The sequence below is a fragment of the Xyrauchen texanus genome, chromosome 3 (genome assembly GCF_025860055.1).
Source record: "Xyrauchen texanus isolate HMW12.3.18 chromosome 3, RBS_HiC_50CHRs, whole genome shotgun sequence".
Lineage (NCBI taxonomy): Eukaryota > Metazoa > Chordata > Actinopteri > Cypriniformes > Catostomidae > Xyrauchen > Xyrauchen texanus.
The window spans coordinates 14965141-14989774 of NC_068278.1; the positions used below are offsets into that span (position 1 = coordinate 14965141).

A 24634-nucleotide genomic window follows, 5' to 3' on the forward strand; every position below is an offset into this window, starting at 1 on the left:
GGCTGTCTGAGCGCGTTCTAGGGCGGCCGCCCTGTCGACGCTGAGAAGTCTGGCTTTGCTGAGCTGGGCGCTGTGAAGAGGCTCGTGCAGGAGGCTGGTCACGTGGGCGGCCTGCAGAGGAGCTAGCGCGACGAGGCAGGAAGAGATTCATGGCTTGGGTGGCTTTCTGGACTTCCGAGAAACGGTCAACAATGCCACTCTATCTCTGCATGTGAAATATAACGGTCCGTCCAGTGTGTTAAAGTCAAGCATATACAGTACATACAACAATTTCAGATCTTGTTTTAGGTCTGTCTTAAAAGGTTTAACATTATCACTAAAAATCAATTTCTCTAAAGGAAAATGTATGGGATGTTTTTTAACTTCCGGAACCCAGCTGTTGTGCTCTATTTGTCAGATATCTAGGCCAGGCGATGAAATGTTTCATTTGAACATAAAGAGCTTTTGCCATGCCTCCCCCTCACTGCTGGGATCCTCTCTGCTCTTCCACCATATGTCAGTTCTTTCAGTAGTATGATTCATATTTGTTTTATTTTTTAAATAACAGTCTCTTTAAAAATAAAATGAAGTAAGCCAGGGTGAGTTTTTCAGCAGATTCTCCTAAATGCTATTGGGGGAGAGAGCCATCTCCTCTGATCAGTTCTCTATATTGATGGTATGGATAAGACTGTGGGCTGTCTTGAAGCCCTACATATTTTATTACACAGATATCCCCCACTATGATGAATCTCTGGGCTTGTGTAGACTGCAGCTCCCGACCTCCATTCGAGTGAGATTAGGTTCTCTGATTACAGTGTCAGCTGCCTCAGACCCCTAGATAAATCATAGATGGTATCCCAAAGCAAAGCTTAGGTGATCTATTATAACAAATAATGTATTATTAAAGACATCTGTGTATATAAGAATTTTTGGTGGACCTGAAGGAATAGGATAAAGAAGAAGAAGAAAAAGAAACGTTTTATCTGGTTTTGTTTGGTATCTCTCTGGGTATATTAAGGAAATTTCATTGACTTTTATCCTCAAATTTTAAAAATGTGTTTTTATTATTGTGTTCATCTGTGCATTTGTTTGAGTGCTTTGAAGAAGAAAAAAAGACTGAATACAGTGAATTACAATTGCTGCTTCGAAGAACAATGCCTGAGGATAAAAGCTGTCAGTTGCAGTTTCTAAGGGGTGTTATTTTAGGAAGCGTGTTTCTAGAAAAAAAAGATACTGTCGGATGCATTATTTCCATGTTTATTTGCTAGATTCCTTTGAGAGAAAGCCAGAATAACACTTCAACACATTCTGGTGGTTGTTGATTTGAAGTTAAATTACTTTAAACTGATATTCACTCGCCGTTTGCTTTGAAGAGAGGTTGAGCCAGTATGTATGGTGCACACTCTCAACAGAACACAGTGAATTCAATCAAAACCCTGCATCTCTCTTTGCTCTCCTCAACAGGTGTCCATGAACTGCGACTATGTGTTTGTGAATGGAAAAGAGACGCGTGGCTCCATGAATGCCAGAGTGATTTTCAGCTACGAGCACCTGAGTGCTCCTCTTGAGCTCACCGTCTGGGTGCCCAAACTGCCCCTTAAAGTGGAACTCTCAGACAACAGACTCAGCTTCATCAAGGGCTGGAGGGTGCCCATCTTACCCGACCGCAGGTAAGTCACACCACTCATCTGAGGATGCAATCGGAGTCAAAATTTAAAAGGAAGGTTCTCCCAAAAATTGAAATTCTGTCATTAATTTCTCATCTTAATGTTGTTCCAACCCCATATGACGTTCTTTCTTATGCTGAACACAAAAGGTTAATTTTTGAAGAATGTCCTGGTCACTCTTTTCCATATAATGAAAGTGAATGAGGTTTTGGGGCTGTCAAGCTCCAAAATAGCAAAAAAAGCACCATAAAAGTATCTTAAAAGTGGTCTCAGACTCTTCTGAAGATATATGATAGCTTTGTATGAGGAACAGACCAAAAAGTCTCATTTTTGAGAAAAGTACTGATGTCCAATTTGTGAATTAATTGTTCTTTGGAGTCGACTTTCTTCAATTAACCTTTTGATCCTGTTCGCAAAACCGGTTTGAATGATTAGTTGGAAACACTACAGGAAGGTTGTATTTGTTAACATTAGTTATCTACATTAATTAACTTGAACTAAAAAATTTCAGCACTTATTAATCTTGGTTAATGTTAATTTCAACAATATGTTTTTACATTTAAAAGTTGAGTCTCGCTTTATATTATGGGTCTTTAACTACTATGTACTAACAATAAAATACAATACAGTGTACAATGTAACTACATGTTTGTTCTGGAAAATTCTCACAAGATTCACATTTTCTGTAAGGGTAGGTTTAGGAGTAGGGTTAGGGTAAAAGTGGGGATTAGTGGTTAGGGTTGGGTTTTAGGGTAAGGGTTGTGTTAGGTTTAGGGTTATTTTATTACTTTCTGCTGTCAAAGCAACTGCAAGATTTCTCTCTCTTCCAAATAAATGTTTTCAATGTTTATTGGGCACATCTCCCGCTTTTTTATGTGGTAAACTCGTAAAATCGCCCCTCTGTGACACTTTCTGCAACTCTTGTCTTGTGAAGGGCAATGCGGCACTTGATGCTGGGTTCAGCCTCCAGAACAAAAAAATGAACACTGCCACGAGAAGTCATGTGTCCAAGGCAAAGATGCAAAATCTAACGACAATTGCCCCAGCGTTTGATTACGCACAGGCGAGGGCCTAGTTTAAGTCAATGCGAAACAGGAGGAAGGTGTGAGCTGTCGATTGAGATCTGTACAGTTAATTTTTTACATGTTATGTTCATCTTTTAATCGTATTTGTTTTTTGTAATATTGCGTTGTTCATATGTTGTGTTTTAGTGGCCTCCGCTGTCACTGCGGGGGGAAAAAACATTCATCTACTTCGTGTCTCTGTTGTTCATCTGTTCTCTTCATAAATAAATGAATGCATCATCTGCTATATGCTCGTCCTGTAAGTTCATGATAAAAAATTTAAATGTGAATGACAATAAAAGCTATTAAATGTCTTATTATCATTAAAATATGAAAATTAAATTGACAGGTAATAATTGATTATGATGGAATTTTTACGACCCTGTCCGTCAAAATGACGGACGACGAAGACGGAGTCTAACGCAAGCACTGTATGTGTTTTTTTGCATAGCCGAATTCCAAACATTACAAGTAAACACGCTACTAAGATGGACAGAAAACATGGACAAGTTCTTGAAAAAGAAAAATGGAGACGATGGTTAGCCTATGTGGGAAAGTGCTGTGCCGTAGAATTTTTTAGTCATCAAAAGTTTGCCATGGTAGAACAAATGTTGGGAAACACTGGTCTGACCCTTACTGACATAAATAATGTCAGCGAATTACAGCAAAGAGATTCAGACATTCGACAGAATAAAAGATTGTGTGCCTTCAAATATTTTTTATTTTTTTTTCCAAGTCAAACCTTTGTTTCTTGTATTGTTATAATAGAGCTGTTCATTCATGATGTCAATTTTAGACGAAGCCGGAAGGCTGATTCGACATGGGTTCCCTGTGGTTTTTATAATGGTTTGAATTAAAAGCTGCTGTGTTTTAACTTTTTTTTTCTTTTTAAACGTAAGTTGCTATCAAATTGCTAATTAAGGACTGCAACTACCACAAACATGTGAGTGTATATGCCTGAAGAAACGGAAAACCTTGGTTCTTATCAACTTGTTAGCAGAAAACTTTTTTTGAACACAGCGTCTTCAAAAATTCTAATTTGTGGTATGACTGTGTGTAATTTATGTTGTTGAACAAAACATCCCAGTATCTTCAAGCAATGTTTAACAAAGACCTTATTTTACTCATAAATCCAAATCTGCCATTATAAAAATCCCATATCAAAATCCCAAGGGAACCAATGGCTCGAAAATGCTAATTCCATTTTGGGATTTTGGGGAACAACCTGAACTGCTCTATCCCAGAACTCCTTGCACAGGCACATTTCACCAAAAACAAACATATGAGAAATTAAATCAAAATAGGACATTTTTTCTAACAAATTTCACATTGCTAGTATGTGATGCAATACCGGAGCATTTCTCCACAAGCTCAATAAATCATTTGTCAATATGACAAACAAAATATTAATTTTGGATACTGAATACAAACGTACAAGTAATACAAGTAGCACTTTGACTAGTGTTATATTGATCGCACCAGTTTCTCTACTTATGCATGTTTTCTTTTATTTCTTGTTTGTTCTGATTGTCCAAATAATTGAGGGTGCTCTGAGGGTGGTAAAACTATTATAGTTTAATTAGTGAAGCTGTTAAAAGCTTTAATGTTAGGTCGCTTTGTTTTTTATCAGTTATATTGTAGCTATATAGTTGTACCAAATTACCAAACACCATTCTTCATGCAGCCCATTACTTTGATTTTGACAAATTGAAGTAGCTGTGTTGTCATGCAGTGCTGAGTAGAATATCCCTCAGCACAGACATTTTTCATGAGGAACTTCTCCAGAATGAATCACGGTGTAGACTATTCTGGTAGCTTACTAGCATTATTATTGCTCCCTTAGTGTGGTCTTTCTTTTTTATGAAGAGCTCTAATTAAGTTTATTAAAAGGACCATTTAAAGAGAAATATGATCTGACTTGGATGCGAATCCCATTTGGGAGCAAATCGCTGATCTACTTGAAGCCTTCCACATGTTTTAAGTTTATGTGTGTGATGCTACATAATTTTCACATATCCCAGCTGAATATGCAAAGTCAACCTAAATAAGTTGATTTCACTTGAAAGTGTAACACTGTGGCTCTGTGGCACTATCAAAACATTTCTCTTTTTGTTTGAGGGGCAACATTGACTTGACTAATGGTGTGATTTTGGGGCGGGACGATCTGTTTGTACAAAAACCAATGGACGATGAGGGGAGTTTTCTAGAAGTAGTGATTTTATTTTATTTTTATTTATTATTATTATTATATATATATTTAAAAAAAAAAATAATAATTCCGTTTAGTGTCGCTTGTGGTTCAGAAATCACACACTACAGCTTTAAGGATTTTTTTTATTTGTTTTTATTTTTATCTCAAATGGCTTAGTCACGTTGGTTGGAACACTCAAACAGAGTAATGTTTTGACAGCACCACAGAGCCAGAGTGTTTACATTTTCCGGGGGAAGCATCCAACAAATGGCTTATTTACAATTGTCTCTGTATGTAAAGTTAGAAAAGTAGAAAGTATTTAAAAAAAAAAGACACACACACATTTTACCTTTAAGTGGAAATCAGGCTAGTGTAAAAGGGTGTTTCGTTTTTATCAAACCATTATTAGTGAAGTCTCTCTGTGCGGCTAATGCTTTCAGTGTTTTCCCCTGTTTCATACAGACAACACACAGACAATAGAAGTGTGTCATACATTTTGCATCTGACCTCAATTTAAGTTCCTTTTATTTAGCTTCCTCTCAATACCCAAGATCTCTCTCCTTTTTTCCCCTCTTCCTTTTTTCTTCCATTCTTTTCTCCTCCGCTCTATCCATTTCTTTCCACTACACTGCACAATGTTAAGACGTGTCAGCAGGCAGGTTTCTCTCATTGGCCTTCCACACCAATTGATTGATGTAGCTTACAAAACTAGTGATACAAAGATTTTTTGAAAAAAATGGACACTGATTTTTATTGGATAAGCATGCTACCGTGCATGAAATCTTCAGTTCTCTTGATATCCTAATGAGTTCAACCAAAGCTCAAATCTTGAGGTGTGTCCTTCTGGTCTGGAACTCATATTAACTTGTATGAAGAATTGAGAAAAAGTGCAACTCTTGAGAACTGAGATGTTCTGTCTCCTGGGTTCAACACTCTTCAACTTATGCGAGCCTCCTGGTCTTAGTCTCACCTTCTCAGACCTTTGAACTTTGCAGCTTATTCTGGCCAAGAACCGCCCATTTAGACAGTAAGAGACCATCTGATTGACAGATTTGGAAATGTGTATATTCAGTCAACAGGATTTGCCATTAGCAAACCTATTTTACTGTTTAACTCCAAAGAGAGCAAATTGCCGATCAACATTTGCTTTCAATTTTTATGAATGTCCTTTATTTCTGTTTGTATGCCAGCCAATCTTTCTTTGTTGTTCTCTCATGTTTGAGGAGTTCAAGTGTGTCTCCTTACATGATAACGCAATGCTTTACACTGAGCTCAATTTAAGGTAATCAATGGGCAGTGCATGCTTTGTCAGTCACATGCAGACAGCTCTCTCTACATCTACAGTTATCTGATTAATTAGCTATCTGTGTAGAATGGCAGAAGTGCCATTCAGCTTTCAAGATTCCTCCACCCCCCCTACTTCGCTTTCTCTTTCTTACTGTGCATAAAGACATGCTGCTGAGGGAACAGATTAGATAGATTGAATGGCTAACTAAGTGTGAGCCATGCAAGACTCATTGGTTCAGAACCTCCTTGAAGCAGGTCTCCAGATGATGCACCTTTTAATACTGGCAGCCTTCTATCAAACATTGTGTTATTAGTGAGTCCTAGTTAATTTGACAGTACTTAAAGTGCTTTCAAGCTATACTTTTTACTTAAAAAAAAAAACATGCAGAAATGTTTTAAGGAATGGCTACACACAATTCTTTGTGGCTTTAATTAGAAATGGTTACTTACCTGTTTCAAGTAAATTGTACAACATTTTTGTTTTTACATTTTACTTAAGCAATGTAGCACTGAATTAAGCCTTGCTTTTAAAAGTGTACTAACATTTCAATGTTTTGTTAACATACTTCGTCTTGTAGCACATGACACACAGAAGCCTTCCACAGGGAAGCTTAATGTATGCTATGGAGACTATTAGACAATATCACCTTGCTTTAATGGTGATAGAAACAAGATCCATAGCTGTGCACGCAGACCTGAACTCTTGGTGCCAACCCGTTCTCACTCCTGAGGCGTCAGATACTGCCGCTCATGCAAGAGCCCAGAACGTCAACAGGGGGATGCCAAAACAGCCTTTGGCATCAGTTTCTGACGCCTCCAACAAACCCATTGCTTTCATTGAGAAACGTTCGGCATCAAAGACTGACATGCAGGGCATCTGGCATTGGGATATTATATGCTGGGATAGAAGTTTGTCATTCTGACATGATATGTTAGGGTATGCTTTTCAGAATGTTTGAAATCAAACACGTTTATCACAATTGTAATGTTTAATCAGTAACATTTATTAGTTTGCAGTGGTTAATGTTTAATCCATTGTGTTCTGTACACATTCTGCTCTGCTGAAGTGACCTGTCTTCCGATCGCTGTCTGTGAATTATAGTCCCAAATTTAAGCTTTTATTCCACAATCACGGTCCCCTGTCATCGCCATAACACATCCCACTCTCGACTCGTTCTAACACATTAATGAATTGCCACATCGAGACGTTAAATGCCATTGGCTCTCGCTCATCGTAATCTTTCACAAGACATGCAGTATTTGACGCCTTAGGAAGGATTGCTGGTGCACAAAACAACAGATAATCAACAGATAATGTTTTGAACATGAATTTTGGTAATTTTGAGTAAAAAATTTACTTCAGACTTCATGAAACAAGAAGTTCCTAAATGTATCAACAAAATCAACAATACAAATGGTGTAAATAAACTTGCAAAATAGAGAAACCATACAAGCTCATTAATTATTCAAGCCCAGTGCATTCTGGGAACACCAGCAAGTAAAATTGATTTATTTAATTTACCTGTAAAATTGACTCAAATAAATATGACAAGGTTTCCTACTTTAGGATTGGTACATGATTACGCATTGTAATGATAACAAACAATTATAAATAATATTTAACTATAAGCTAGTGTATTAATTTTGACATGCTTGAATTGAGTACAATTGTACAATTTACTTTTCAATGTAGAAAGTACTTAATATTTGTTGCTATATTTACCTCAACACAAAATATTTTTTTCAGTGCATGTGCGTTCCCTGGGAATCAAAACCTTGACCTTAGTGTTGCTTGCACCATGCCCTACCTGAGCTTTTCTAAAGCAGCTTGCAACTGAAAAGACACTCAATTTGATAACTGTGTTATCTGTAAATATTACTGTAAATATCAAAAGATATTTAATGAAAATCACAATGATCTCTTCTAACATTGATCTCCTCAGAACGGCCAGAGACAGTGATGATGATGATGAAGATGAACGTAAAGTGAGCCGTGGATGTACGCTGCAGTACCAGAGAGCCCAGGTGAAGGTTCTGACCCAGTTCCACACGACGTCTACTGAAGGCACAAACCAGATGATCACTATGCTGGGCCCTGACTGGCAGGTGGATGTGACGGAGCTGGTGCAGGACTCTCTGAAGGTGGTGGATGCCAGGGTGGCCGAGCTGGTGGACAGGACTGTGCTAATGGCAAATGAGCTTGGATCATCCTCTCTCAAGGTAGAATAGAACAATTAATAGGATGTATAAATTAGGGGTGTAACAATTCAGATTCCTCACAGTTAATTTTGTATCACATTTCTGTCGTAACATTTTTGGTATGGTTCAGTAAATGGAACTGCGTTACTATTAGGGGTGCACTGAATAAGAAATTCGAGGCCAATACGATAACCAATATTTATTTTTACAACCCTTTAACCAGCTTTTACAAACCTTAAGCCACAAACTGCAGTTAAATGTATCTCTATACAATTACAGACAAAAATGTATAAATGAGATATACACCGATCATCCCCAACATTAAATCCACCTGCCTAATATTGGGTAGGTCCCCCTCGAGCTGCCAAAAGAGTGCCAACCCATCTCAGAATCCAGCCTGTCTGGCACCAATAATCATCCATGCGATTATCGAATCAGCCAAATGTGTGGCAGCAGTGCAGTGCATAAAATCATGCAGATACAGGTCAGGAGCTTTAGTTAATGTTCACATCAACCATCAGAATGGGGAAAAATTTGATCGCAGTGCCATGGCATGATTGTTGGTGCCAGACAGGCTGGTTTGAGTATTTATGTAACTGCTAATCTCCTGCTATTTTCACACTTACCAGTCTCTAGAGTTTACTCAGAATGGTGCCAAAAACAAAAGACATCCATTGAGTGGCAGTTCTGTGGATGGAAAATCCTTGTTGATGAGAGAGGTCAACAGGGAATGGCCAGACTGGTTCGAACTGACAAAGTCTACGGTAATTCAGATAACTGTTCTGTACAGTTGTGGTGAGAAGAATATTAGAAGGCTGTTCTGAGATGCGGGTTGGCACAGTTTTTGCGGCACGAGGGGGACCAACACATTATTAGGCAGGTGGTTTTAATGTTGTGGCTGATTGGTGTATTTAAAATACATGCAAATCACTAATTGTTACACTTTCACAAAATTGTTAACATTTTGTTCTATCCATTTGCATCTTCTTTTCAGTACAGCAATTCAGCGAAAGACACAATGACTGTAATTACTAGTGTAATATTCATATAAATGTAATATTTATATTTACAAAGTGTTGTGAAATGAAATGAAATGAACTGCTTTACAAAATATGTTCCGAACTGTGAGTGGCGAATTGTACAGTTTATTTAAAAAGCACATTTCGTCCCTAGTATAAAGGCAGGATTGAATAATTCATCAGAGAATATGTGGATGGATGAAATAGTTGTTTTGGGAGACTCGTATTACCATATGAACATATGACTATATAACTATTAATTTTGTTTTATTACAACATCGTCTTTTGAGAAATGACTTCATCCAGAGTTATTAGACACTGGTTTTTACTCATGGCTTTTTACCTGTCAGGATACAATGTGAAATGTCCAAGAGATTATCATTCAATCCCTTTTATTGTCTCTTATATCCAACTTTACTTTCACTTGCTTCATTGACATTATGTTATAGACACTGCAACAGTAAATGGGATTGAAGACTGATGAGGTTTTACTTTTCTAACTACTAGTTCCTCTCCATGAGTCCCTTTGGGATAAAAGTTGATCTTGGTCCAGAGTCAACATTATTAGCTAATTGTTTTCAAAGAGACAGATTGCTAAGAATAGGAATTTAGTTTACAGTTAAAATCAATAAGGATATCTAAACGACATCCCTGGAATTAGATCCCTCAAATTAGACTCTATCTTTTAATACCCCTTCAATATGAATTGAAAACTATTTATATGGATATTTTGTCCCACTTGATGATTCCTAATCTAGGATATTTGGGAAGAGAGTGATCTGTCTGTTACAAAACTTCAGATTAAATTGGTGGGGAAAAAACTGAAAGAAAAAGTTTTCTCAGTACAATGAATCAATACAAAATCAGTTCATTGTGTCCAAACTGTGGGTTTTGTTTATTCACGGCTGCTTGATCACACCTCTTCAATGTGTCTGGTGGTTTGGTTTTGAAAGTGTCTCTTTTATCCAATAAACAAAATTGTGCATAAAAAAGAACATTTGCTAATTAAACTGGGAGAAACTGCAAAGGTTATTAATAATTAATAGTCAGTGCAGAACTAGAATATGCTGAATGTTTTGCTGGATATGAGCTGAAAATAAACGGCACTGAGCACAAGAGCATCTTTTCACATCCCAAAAAGCAATGCATCGAGAAAGGTATGAATAATGTTGTTTATAAGTCTTGCACATCAGGGCTTTTTTATTTTATTTGGCTGGTCTTTGATCTTATTCTGTTCCACAGTGTTCGTCCTCCACCCAGTCACTATGACCTGAGCACAAAGATACGCCAACGTACAGCTTTGAACATTTCTAATGAAACATTGGATCTAATGAACAGCAAAAAGCATTGTTAACCCATTCCAGGCATTAGCTGATATGTTATGCTCATAAAAATCCTTCTAAAAAAATATCAAGCATGCAATACAAACCCTCCAGGGCTGATTGTATGTATTTCGTATTACTTAATTGACTTGCAAGGTCTACCAGCTATAGTAATTAGGTCTGGAGGACTAGGCAGTTCCTTTGTAGCCTTTGAAAGCACTCTGTTCAAGCATCCAAAGCTCTAGTTGTTATAATGCAAACATCAAAAGCCGGTATATAAGCAAATATAATAAAACTAATTGCAACTTCCTGGATACAAAACAAATAAGCTATTCTGGCAAGAATGTGTTGTTTCTCTCTTTGTGTGTCTCTCTTTATCTGTCATGCACTGCATATTTGAAGCTTCCCTTCAACTTAAGAAATAAAATATGCAGGAACAAAACAGTTCAGTTCAGTTATACATTCATCTGCCTTTTCTCCCCCCTGGGCTACAACCCTTTCCAACTGAAGAAGGGAAGAGGAAAATGTATAGGACTGGATGGTTATTGAACTGGAACAGGCTGTTCCAGAACATTAGTTGATTGGGAGACAAACAGTGTACATCTGGGACATACATATGAGTCGCAAGTCTATGTTGGAATAGAAGACGCCAGAGTTCAGCTCTCTACAGTGACATGAGAGATAGCTGAAAAAGCCTGGATGGGCTTTTTATGCTGAAAGAAAACTTAGCAGGGCTACTTCACAGATGTAAGCATATAATCAGCACCATGGTTAGTTCATAAAACTACATCAGTCGCAAGAGCTTTTAGCTGGAGATGGGTATTTTTGAAGAGCAAGGTAATTGCAGGTCGGATGAAAATGTTTGCTACAGAGGATGATGCTGATTTTTGAACACCATTAAAAGTCATAAAGGACTTTATTGGGGTAAATTATCAAGAGTACTCAGCTCTGACTCAACAGTGATTAAACCAATTACATGGAGGTAATATTATTGTTCTTGGTTTGGAATAGCTGTAATTAAAAATATAAGATAATGTGCTCCGACCTCAATGTTGCAAATATTGAATTTTCTTTTTTTGAAAACTGCTTGTTGCCTTCTTTGCTCACACAACCTCAGTTCTGGCCTGTTTTATTATTATTATTATGATTTATTATTTATTTTCCACACAGTCGCAAAGCACTTGAGACTATTCTGTCAGTGCATGGATTGTAACGTCAAAGGCAGCAGATAGGAAAAAATATAAGTCTATTGCACACTTTCAAGAGCCCTCCTAAAATTTAACACTTGTGAAAACATCTACAAAAATGTTATGAATTGTTTCAAATATATTTTGTCAGAAAATAAACAACTTTTGAATTGAGAAAAAATGCACCAGAAAAATGTTGGTGTAGTTATGGCTTCTGCCAACATAGGCTAACTGCCCATGCTAACCAGCCAAACCTTGACAAATTGGTAGAGGCAGAAGAGTTCTGGCAACTGCAAGATCCATTTTTTTATCCAAAGTGATTTACAGTGCACTTATTATGGGAAAATCCCCCCTTGCTGAAGGACACAATGGTGTTGGCTGTGAGGAACGAACTGGCAACCTTCTGCTTACCATTTCTGTCTTTAGCCCACTACACCATCTTAATTTGTTTGCAGAAGATCAAAAGTTCTGCTGCTGAAATCGGTCCGTTTACATCGAAATTTGAACCACTGCCCCTTGTGGCCAAAGCTGTAAGTGTTGTTGAGGTGAAATGTCCACAGTGTGGCGGCAAAAGTTTGTTGCATTTGTATTTGTAAATAAGGTCATAGTAAACAGAAATGCATATTTTGTTAATCCTCCTCCGTAACCCAAAACCCACCCCTAAACTTAACCGAAAGTAAAGTTAAAATCAAAGTAATATCGTGTTCACCATTGTTCATATGAGCATGATTACTTTCTGGTTTCCATGGAACCTGAAGGCATGTCTCTGAGGCAGCTCACAATTATTAACGCCATTGTAAAAGTTAAACTCATTTGAATTGATGCCAAAATGTCTAACGGTGGACTGCACTTGTCAGTTATTAAGCAAAATGGGGTCAATTTCAGTACATGGACATTCTGAAGCAACATATGATTATTTATATCATATCTTATTATGTCTTTCTTGATGCAAAAAAATTATAAAAAGAGAAATACAAAAAATTCCCTTAAATCGATCCCCAATTCACCTGGCATGGCGCTGCGTTGCTCTTGGAATTGCAAAGGTCTAACGGTTCAAAAGAGAAAGACATAAAAAAAATTCTCTGGTGCTCCTAGTAGTACTGTCCCACTTGACTTCTCACTCGGTAAGTCCCTGGTGACCTTTAACGGTGGTAGGAGGTGAGGAAAAGGTGACATAATGGGTTTGAAGTGTCAGGTGGATGATTTGTGTGAAAGTAGAGGGCTTTGGACTACTGGCCGTTCTCTTGAGAAAAGATCTATTCACTCATGCTTGCTTTACTCAGTGAGCTGTATCTTGAATATGTGTGATTACCCACTAGATGTAGAATCTTGATTTATATCTTCACACCCTGCATAATTTTGTGTCCTTTTCCCTTTATTTACATCTTCATTGTCTAACAGATATTCAACTTTAAAACACATGTTTATATTGTTTTGTTGGTTTCAGGTTGAATCCCCACTTGCAGTGGAGGCGGTGTTGGGTGAGACGCAGTTCTCTGTGGTAGATGAGAAAGTGTCCATAATGGAGCTACATGTTCATGCCATCTCAGGACTGGCACTTAATCTTCAACCAAGCCCAGGCAACAGCCATACTATGGTTGCCAAGGCAACTGGCCTGCAGACTCTCTCTGCTCTTAAGCAGGTACACTTGATTCCTTTATTGTTTTCCATACCTTCTTGAATAAATAAGATTTACTCTAGTTATCTCAATTGTCTAGATATTTTGGTAAATCATATGGTATATTTTTTATCAGAATTATATCTGAAGGATTCTATCTCCAATAGAACAAAATAAATTATAATTAATTGCTAAAGCTTTTATGAAAGTCTTAGGTCATGAAACTTAGGTCATAAATTACTTTTAAAATAATAAATTACTGCTGAAGAAGAAAAAAAAAAACAGATCACACTACCTTAAATTAATAGTTCACCAAAAAATTACAAATTATTTCATCATTTACTCACCCTTATACCATCCCAGATGTGTATGACATTCTTTCTTCTGCAAAACACACAAACAATTATAGATGTGCTCCAAAAGCACATTAAGGCAGCATAAACGTAATCCATATGACTCCAGTGCTTAAATCTATATCTTCAGAAGAGATATGGTAAGTGTGGGTGAGAAACAGATCAATATTGTAGTCCTTTTTTACTACCAATCTCCATTTACACATTCTTTGTTTTTTGAGATTCACATTCTTTATGCATATCGCCACCTACTGGGCAGGGAAGAGAATGTCTAGTAAAAAAGGACTTATATATTGATCTGTTTCTCACCCACACCTATCATATCACTTCTGAAGGTATGGATATATCTACAGTAGTCTTATGGATTAATTTTGTGCTGCCTGTATCTGCTTTTGGAACTTCAAAGGTTGGTCACCATTCACTTGCATTGTGAGGACATACAGAGCTGAAAAATGAAAAACAAAAGAAAGTCAAACACATCTGGGATAGCATAACGGTAAGTAAATGATGAGAGAATTTAAATTTTGGGTAAACTATCCATTTATGATAGTCAAGCTGTTTTTTATAGCTGGTTTGTAACCGCTGCAAGGTGGTCTACCAGTTCTAGCCAAGTTAACCAAGATTGCTAACCAGGTCCCCTCCAGCTGGAAGTCCAGCTGTTAGATCACCTAAGCCAGTGTTTAGCTAAAAATCATGTAAAACCACCATTTTTTCAATTAAGCTGGTTTCAGCTATTTCTAGCAAGGAGGGAAAACAAATATGGCAGCATTCATGTGGATATGGATAAAAAAAAAATCTAAAAATGATCCTTTGGTTAGGAAACAAATTTAAGCACTGAAGAAGCAGTTAATATACAATACACACTGTATCTCCACATAATTGTCTAAATATGACAATATCATTCATCAACACACCCCTCTGCAGCAGAAAGATCTAACCTTTTGCCCCTGCAGCTAATCATGCAAGTGATATTTACTTGTTCATTGTTGCTCAGGATTATTCCACTCCTCAACAGTTAACAGTAGCTGAATGCAGCCTTATATTGATGATTTAAGTCTCCTTGAAGGTTACAGACCATTGGCAAATTAGCTTCAGTGCAGCCTTCCACCCGGCCCCCACTGCTTTAATAAAAGCTTGTTTGGCATTCAGACATATTAAAATCTGTCTTAATATAAGCATGGCAAACTAGCAGGCATCGTGCTTAATAAGAAGCCACCGCCACTTCTGTTCTCGAGTGTCACCAGGGGAGCACCATGAATTTGCTTTATAATAATTTCAAAGCATTAATTGGAGCATAGATGCATATTTTTTTCAAGCAAGGACCCTGAATCCTGCAATGCTAATTTATACAGTGTCTTGGGCAGGTCACAGAGCCCTGCAGTGAGAGCTTGGGGCCCTTTTTCCTGCTCTGTACTTAGCCTGTGACCAACATCAGATGAGGGTGGCTGCTTTCAGTTCACACATTAAAATCCAATGGTTTTTCACCCGCTCTCTGCCTCACCACCTTTGGTTTTTAATTAGTGTAATGTATCAGCCTAAGTGCTTGTGGAGACTGTGCTATAAACATCTCTGATGACCCTCCTCCTCCTCGAACTGCTGCCACTCCATTTCAGTCCTTCAGTGCACTTAGGTACTTAACCCCTGCAGTCAAAAAATAGCAGCCACAATCACACAATTTTTGCATCTACTCATTTATTATGTAACAGTTGTGTTGAATTTTCTTATGAAGAGCTTTATGATTTGGGAATAGCTTACCCAACTATCATTTACTTACCCTCATTTTAGTCCAAAACCATATGACATGCATTCTTTTGCAACAGTTATTTTAAAGGATGTTCCATTATGTTCCATGTATGCTGATTTCCATACAATAGAAATTGATAGTGACTCACTTTAAAGCTTAAAAATCCACCCAAAATTGTCATGAAAGTAGTCCATCGTATTCCAAGTCTTAGTTGTTATTTACGCTCAAATCAAATCAATGAGAGAATTAGCATTTTTAGGTAAACTATCCCTTTAAGCCATGCGATAGATTTGTTTTAGGAACATGCCAAAATGTATGTCCTTATTCACTAAAAACCTTCCCCTCTCAGCTACAAATTTGATTTTGGTCACACTTTATATTAGGTGTTGTACTACTATGTACTAACATTAAATACATACAATACTATGTATTTACTGTGTAACTACATGTTGTTCTGTAAAATTCCAACATTTGCTGCTACTGAGGTTGAGGTATGGGTAGGTTTAGGAGTAAGAGTAGGGTAAGGGTTAGGATTAGGGGTTAGTGTTAGTGTTTTGGGGTGAGGGTTGGGTTAGGGGTAAAGTTAGCTGTGTAACTACAAATGTAATTAAATGCAAGTACTTTAAATGTAATTGCAATGCAACAAAATGTATGCACATAATAAGTACATTGTATCAAATGGTTAAGGCCATCTAACATAAAGTGGGTTTGAGATTTGTATCTCTCAAACGAATTAAGACTATAAGAGACACAAGAACCAATGAGGTTTGATGTCAGATGGTGTCCATGTGCTATGTTTGTAATCCATATGACTTTAGGAGTACATTTAAAAGCTTTGGCTTATGGGGATAAAACAACATGAGGGTGAATAGATGATGACAGAACTATCCCTTCAGATTTCCATCTTTTTTGTCTGACTGGCAACTTGAAATACTTGATTTTGCTGTGTGTTAATGATAGCAATCCATTTCAAAATTGCAAGTGCCTTGGAAGCTAGAGCAATTTAGTTCAAGAGTTTGTTGTGTACGGTAAATCCAAAATAACGTTTGAAGTAGAACTTAACACCAATTAACAGTAGGAAGTTAATGAAATATCCATATGAATATTACAGTTTCACATTCATGTCCAAATGATTGAAGCTTGTAGAAAAATCAAGGGCTGTTCTTGATTGATGTCATTTTATTTAATGGCTGGAGTGATTTTGAAAGGTCCATGAGGACAACATATCTTCATCTTCAGTGTATAATTCAGATCATGTGTATCAAAGACTCTCTTCATTTTAAAAAGCTGAAATGTCAGAGCCAGAATGTCAGAGTGACCTTGAAGTTAGTGCCGTGCCAAAATAGTTAATAGTTTTTACAGCCTTACAACAGGCTGTTGCTGACTGGAGGCAGATAAATACTTCCTGAATATAAAAGGAGAGCACCGTTTCATTTGTGGCTTAAAGCACTCTGGCAGAGTGGCTTTCATTTTGTCTGCCAACAGGTGCAAGGTGTTGTGCTGTTCACTGAGGACAGGAAGGCAAACTCAGGCTTGTTATTGGGTAACAAGAACACTAGTATCACATCAGTGCTGTTTCTCCTCAGCCTGTGTTTGTAATGGTCAAAGCTTGCAACCCTGTCTGATGCTAGCTGCATGCCGCCTGATGTAATCTACAGTTGTCTTGTATGGACCAATAAGCTCAACATCATGTACATTGGAAAGAGGCTTTCAAAAACTGGGGACAATTGTGGCAACACTGCCAGGATTGATAATCCCTTTGTAGAAAAGATAAAGATGTAAAAAAATTATTGCATTAGAAGAAGTATGCTATGCTATTCCTAGCTCTACCGTTTCCTTAGTCTTTGTTTACACTGAACATAATCCTTTAGGATTTATGTGCAGTCTTTTGGATTGACTCTCCACACTGTAATGTAATGAAATCTGATGCATTTGTGCAGACAGTGTTGTCTATATCTAGAATTTACTGTACAGTACCTTAGCCATAGTAATGATTTAAGCATAAGCACCTCACTAAGAGACATAGGAGAGCAACGGTTGCTTTTGACAGAGAAGATGGTAAACTGAATATTTGCCCATGCTCATGACATCTCGTGGTGCTGAACTCATTAGGTGCATCAGGCAGCATTAAAAGCAGCATCATCTCAAAATAAATTCACTGGTTTTGCCAGGCGCCGGTCCAGAGACTACTGAAATTTGCATTTTATATGAGGTGTTTACAAAAAAGGGATTTAAAGTGTATTGAAGCATCACAATGAAAACACATGAAGCTGATATTAAAAAAACTGTTTTTATTTATGACTGTCCCCTGCTACGAATACCATCTTAACCTGCGTGCAATTTCAGTGCAGTCTTGGCTAGTTTATGCTGGTTAGTGTAGGTCTAGCTGGTGAAGCCCGTTTTGCAGCAAGGCCTTTCTCATAAAGTTGGTTAAACTTGTTTAAGGGTCACCTGCACACCAGCACTTCTTGCTGGAGGGTCAGCACCCAAAAAAGTGCTAGTTTCTGTGAAAATTCATAAATAATGCTATAATTAATAAAGTATTACCCACAATTTTAACACTTTTTACCTGGCAAGGGCATGCAACAATGTTAAGAGGATGTTATCTCCTGTTGCTGATAGACCACTCTCCTCTCTTTTTTTATTTGTAAACGCTCATGGTGGTTTCAGCCAAATCTCTAACAAGTCTCCTTTGGAAGTCTCCCCTCACAGCAACATTAAAGCCCCACTCACACTGCAATCACACCGTGTGATCTCACTCAGTTTTAATGAGCACTCATACTACTCTCAGTAAGCATGTACAAACTCGTATGGTGAAAGCTCACAGGCACTATCTTGTGCACCTAGCCATTTGCGCTCTGCATTTGCACGCTCTAATAGGCCTACAAATGAAGGGAAGTCTGAAAGTGCATAATAGGGACTGTAAAGAATTTGTATTAGGTACTGTATAGGAGTGGTATATTTTGAGTACTGATATTGAGCTAGTTTTGATTGGTCAGTGGGATGGTTTTTGGCAAACCTGACCCAGCATCTGACAATAAGACAATACAGTAAATTACTCTGATGAAAGAAGATGACTGTTGCTTATTTTTGTTTTTCTAGGAGGCTAGTTTGTCCATCTGGGTTTACTACAGTGACAACACCGCTGCCCCCCTGAGCATGTACGACCCTAAAGACTACAACCTCAATGCCTCCACAGTGGATGACAAGGTGGTTACAATAGCTCAACAACCCCAACAGCGTTGGCCGGTCATTGTTGCAGAAGGTGAGGGCTCTGGAGACATAGTGCATGTGGAGATGACCATCTGCGAAACCTGCCAGAAGACTAAACGCAAGAGCGTCATTGCATCCTCACCTGTGTTTGTCAAGGTCCGCTTTGGACCAGATGAAGATTCTGAGGAGGAAGTGGATACAGAGGCTGAAATAAACACCAGAATGCCTACCAACACGAGACGGCCTGCTATTGATCCCAATGTAGGTGGTGCAGGATATGAGCCATCTGATGAGCAGCCAGCAAGCGTGCCTGTCGATTACACCAACTTCCCTACAATCATTGATGAGGAACCAACTGAAGAGGATGACGAGGAAGATGAGTTTGTGCATAGTCCTCGAAGTATGACTGACCTAGAGATCGGCATGTATGCTCTTCTTGGTGTGTTTTGTCTCGCCATACTTGTCTTTCTTATCAACTGCATTGTGTTTGTGTTAAAGTATCGCCATAAGCGTATCCCACCCGAAGGCCAACCAAACATGGACCATTCCCACCACTGGGTGTTCTTGGGTAACGGGGAACCCTTGCGCACTCAGAGCGATCTCTCGCCCCAAACAGTGGAGAGTCCCAGCAACACCTTGGAAGGGGTACAGACTTGTTGTCATGGGGATCACCACAGCAGTGGCAGCTCCCAGACCAGTGTGCAAAGCCAGGTCCATGGACGAGGAGATGGCAGCTCCGGTGGTTCCACCAAGGACCACGGAGAAGAAGCCAGCTCACCAACCTCCAAGCGCAAGCGTGTCAAGTTCACCACTTTTACCCTTCCCACGGAGGAGTTACCCTACAACTCCATTCCCATTGCCAATGAGGAAGACATTCAGTGGGTATGCCAAGACATGGGCTTCCAGGACCCCGAGGAATTGCACGACTACATGCGCAGGATAAAGGAAATAGCCTGATTGGGCAAAGCACTTTCTAAAGATGTTCGTTTATATTTTTCTCTCTTAATTTTCACTCTAGATGAGGTACCTTTCACAAGAAAAAACAACCAAGGCCTAGTGTCCAGTTTTGTTGGGGTTTCTGCACAGTGCTGTTTCTCTTACACGTTTGTTGTACAAACTTGTACACTAGTTTGAACAAAAACTGTTCATAACACTGACTGGAAAGCCAAAAACAAGAAGTAGGGATTTTTTAATCTCTTGCAAAATGGCTTTAGCAGTGTGTCTGATTGCTGCTCAATTGAAAGTTGAGTGTACAATCTTTAATGGAAAAGTTTAGGTTTTGAGCACTAATATCAAAATGGATTCCTAAAATCACTCAATCATTCTTGTGGCATGGATGGGTGGGTCACCCTGTTGTGGACAGGATCTTTCTCAGAGGAATGTCTGGAGTCTTGGCACTGTGTCCATTCGTCTTCATCTTCTTTTAATTCAACAGATTCTTCTCCAACAAAGAGGCCTTTGAAGAGCAGATTCTAATTTTGTCCCAGATTTGTGTTTGAGATGGATCAATTTAATGCCATCTTTGATAAACCTGACACTTAGCCACAGCAATTGCCATGAACGTTCATAAGAACATGCCATGGATTCTTTCTGTCAGTGTTGGAAAAGTTGAATGGTTTTATTCCACCCCCTCGCCCTCCCTTTCTTTTAGTGTTATCTTGGTCCAACACATGCCTTGGTTGTTGAATTAGTTCTTCATCTTTCTTCAGTATTTCATACTCATTCTAAATCTGGATGATGCCCTCTTTGGTTCTTTCACTGTCTTGGTTAAGTCAAATACCATAGTAAACAGATTACAGTAGTCACAACCTCTCTCTGTGCTTATACCACGTTATTATTATTTTTTTTTCACATTGGTAAGGCCAAAGTTGGTCAACTCTATGGACGTCTGTATATGAATTCAATGTGTGTCAGCTCGGCAGAATGCAGGAGCTTGTACATTGTGGAGTTAGATATCTTCTCCAACATTCCTCTGCATGAATGGAGACTTGGAGGCACAATTAGCTCTATTTTGTTTTCTTTTTTTTACTTTGTATATGTTTGTATTGAGAATTATCTAATCATACATAAACAATACTAGAGGACATATCATGTTACCATGCATTAAATGCATGTGCCAGAACTACCCTTCAGTGCTCACCCTCCTGTGTACATACCATGTTCAGTATATAATGACTGCTGAAGCTTACCTCTCAATTACTCAGTATGCCTGAGGAACAGGGAAGGAAGATGCTGTATAGGGACTCAGATACTTGAACTTCTGTAAGGCTGTCTTTCTCTTTTTCTGTCTCTTTAATGGTCTCACCATTAACTCCCACCCAAGTGGTTATAAAGTAAAGATCTTTTGTAAGGACAAAATGCTATGCAAACACATGGAGGGGTTGATTTTTGTGGGTATTTAGTAAGTCCACCCCAAATACATCCAAAGCACCACAATTACATTTGATACATAATATCCCAATAAATATCTCAAAATTAGTTGTAACATGCCACAATGTAAATTGATGGTGTTGGGATTAGTAGTTTTGTGTGTTTGTTAAGGCCGAAGTTTACTTCGGTTCAATGCTTGCCGATGTACGTCACGGGTGATGCAAATTTCGTCATCAGCACAGTATGTGAGAACTGTCCGTGCGCAGCATGGTTTTTCTGAATACCTGAACGGTCTTTTGAATGGGCTCGCGGTCAAAAGAGTGTACTTTGAAAGGCTGAGCCCTCGACAATGTGCTAAACCTAACAACACGTGACAAAACTACGTTTTTTTATGTTGAAGCTTGCTTATTTAAAAAACAAAGCTATGAAATGTTCATTAGCACATTAGATCAATACAACCCCAATTTTTTTTACATTTACAAGTTTACAAAAGGTTGAGCTGGTAATGGTTCTGGAAGCTTTTTTTTTGTGATGGGGCACAATTAGAATATACAGTATATATATATATATATATATATATATATATATATATATATATATATATTGCTGCTGACCTATCACAGGTTAGTTTCAGGGTTAAAGTTTCTCCAGTTTCTTCACAACGTCTAAAGTCACACACACTGTTTTAAAATGCTTAATTTCCCACTGTGTTTATGTGTAACATACAGGATTAACCCTTTGTTTTCATTAGATTTATTTGTCATTTTCCTGTAACCAGGAGGGAACATTAGTTTTTTTTTTTTTTTTTTTTTGTATAATTATAATTTTTCATTTTATTTTTTACTTTAACCCCTAATTTAATCAAGGGTCCTTTGCAATCTAGATAAGACTGACACACCTTCACCATCCTTCAATTATTTGTAGCCCCATCCACCTTTTTATCAAAGGATTCTGAGTAAAATGAAACGGTAACTGAATATGTGTAAACATGTCAAGGTGTAGAGTTTTGATTGACAGTTGGAGTGCTGCCTGAGTGACATTGTCAAATTTGGTAGCTCAGAACTGAATGTAAACTTTTCATCTGTACCTTGACGATTAAAATGAACATTATTTAAAATGTATTATTACTGTAAGGTCTTCAAATGGGGTACAACGGATCTGTAAGACTATTTGCAAGTTTCTGGTAGCAGCTCATAGACTTTTTTCTTTCTTTTCTAAGATTATAATGCTACTCATGTCATCAAGTAATTATTCAGTTGTAACTTCACTTTCAGGACTTCTTCCTTGTTTCATATTGTTTAATAGTTTCTTTAGATTGTGTATGTATATAAACAGCAGTTGCAATATCTGCGCTCTCATTTTTCTTTTAGAAGAGGAGCTGCTACTAGGCATTTGCCTTGACCACATGCTGTGTTGTGGTTTAGAGAATTGAATTGTTAGTCTGTGACCTGCTGAAGCACGATATTGTCAGCCATGTGCTGTCACACCCTTAATGTACAGAGCACTGTTACAACTTCCCGTATTTTCCTGAAAAAATACCTGTTGTATTTCCCTCCTTATATGTAAGAACTAAAGAAAATACAAAGCATAAACTTGGTGTTTTGTCTTTTTCTGACGGATGGATGGATGGATGGATGGATGGATGGATGGATGGATGGATGGATGGATTCTCCACTGAATGCCAAAGGATGAAAATTTAAGCTACTACAGCTAGCTCACTTTTTGTATTTCTTTTGAAAGGAGCTCCTATAACTGCTTTCTCAGATGATTCTTCAGCATAAATAAATACCAATACATATTTTATATTAAATAGTATATGCAATCCTCTATTATAACATGTCACACAAATGTAGCAGTGGTAATGTGGTAAATGAGAGGCAATATAAGCCATATATATGATTGTTTCATGAAGTGCAAGAGGCAATAAAGCTGTAACTCAGTGTAGCTACACTAAATGGGAAATATTTTATATGGGTTTTACTTCATAAATCCTAAAAGGAAACTTCAATGAACAAATACAATGCACTGATTTTTTTTTATTACATTCTTAAATATAAACTCACAAAGCACTTTATTAGGAACACCAGTACGCCTACTTATTCATGTGATTCTCTAATCAGCCAATCGTGTGTCAAACCTCAAAATGGGGGAAAATGTGATTTCAGTGATTTCAACCATGGCATGATTTCCAATGATGAAAACATCCAGTGAGTGGCAGTTCTGTGGACAGAAACTCCTTGTTGATTAAAGAAATAAATGGTTTGAGCTGACAAAAAGGCTATGGTAACTCAGATAACCACTCTGTACAATTGTAGTCAGCTGAATAGCATCATGAGGTGGATGGGCTACAACAGCAGAAGAAAAAGTCGGACACTTTATTAGGACCATAGTGTTCCTATTAAAGTATTTTCTACATTATACACTACCAGTCAAAGTTTGGACACAGCCACACATTTTTTTATTTCAATTTTCCACATTTTAGAATAATATTAAAGTCATCAAGTCTTTGAAGGACAAAAACACAGAAATGGAAGTATGGTAATAGTACAATGACCAAAAATGCCAAACAAATCCAAACTATGTTATATATATATTCTTCAAAATAGCCACCTAGATTACAGCTCCCTACACTCTTGAGCATTCTCTTGATCAACTTCACGAGAAGCCACCTGGGATGCTTTTTAAACTGTATTAAATGAAAATGTATGCTTGGCATTTATTGCCTGCTTTTCCTTCACAGTCCGGTCCAAGTCACCCCAAAAAGGGGATATTTATGTTTGTCTTTGAAACTTTTTTCAAGCACTTTAGCACAAGCCTTTGGACCAAAAGGTTTTTTAAGACCATGAGAAACATAAATTCAGTCAAGTGTGTCTGAACTTGATATACTATAATATATATTCAGGTACTATATATTCTAGTATATATGGCTAGTGCTTTGCATCCATTTGTTCAGATCATTGGTTTTATTTCCTGCTATACCACATACACACATTGCCACTCTGGTTGGTGGTAGGTAAAAAATACAATAACAACCATCCTAATGGTGTTTGTGACAGGCTGCAACTGCCTTTGAGGATATAGAGTCTGGATTTCAACCTCCCATGGGAAATAATGTGAGTTTTGAGCTGATGCAAAGACTTTTTAGGTCTGCTGTTAGGTCTTTTAATGTTGGACTGAATTGTAAGAAAAGATAGAATTTGTAGTGAATAATATGTAGTGCTTCAGTTGCCATGCTTCCAAAAAATGAAAGTGGACTTATACCTTTTTTGCACCTTTATAATACATAGTCATTTCATATCCCTTCATGTATCTTCCCTGCATCTGTATGCCTGTTCTAAAGTTGAGATAAATGGATGGTACCCCAACATTATATTGCACCTCCTAATATAAATGCCCTTGAGCAGTGTGCAGAGTCTGTATG

General features: G+C 37.8%; 1 protein-coding gene across 2 annotated transcripts in view; it reads left to right on the forward strand.

Moving 5' to 3' along the window:
- The window catches only part of LOC127630504 (transmembrane protein 132E), a 432450-nt gene extending 409656 nt beyond the window's left edge, over positions 1 to 22794 (forward strand). For both annotated transcript variants that reach the window (XM_052108088.1, XM_052108082.1), the window contains exons 6-9: positions 1444 to 1649; positions 8132 to 8408; positions 13363 to 13557; positions 18733 to 22794. In XM_052108088.1, the coding sequence (XP_051964048.1) occupies positions 1444 to 1649; positions 8132 to 8408; positions 13363 to 13557; positions 18733 to 19800 (1746 nt within the window). In that variant the 3' untranslated portion in view covers positions 19801 to 22794. The remainder of the gene's footprint in view (positions 1 to 1443; positions 1650 to 8131; positions 8409 to 13362; positions 13558 to 18732) is intronic.
- The last annotated feature ends 1840 nt before the right edge of the window (positions 22795 to 24634 follow it).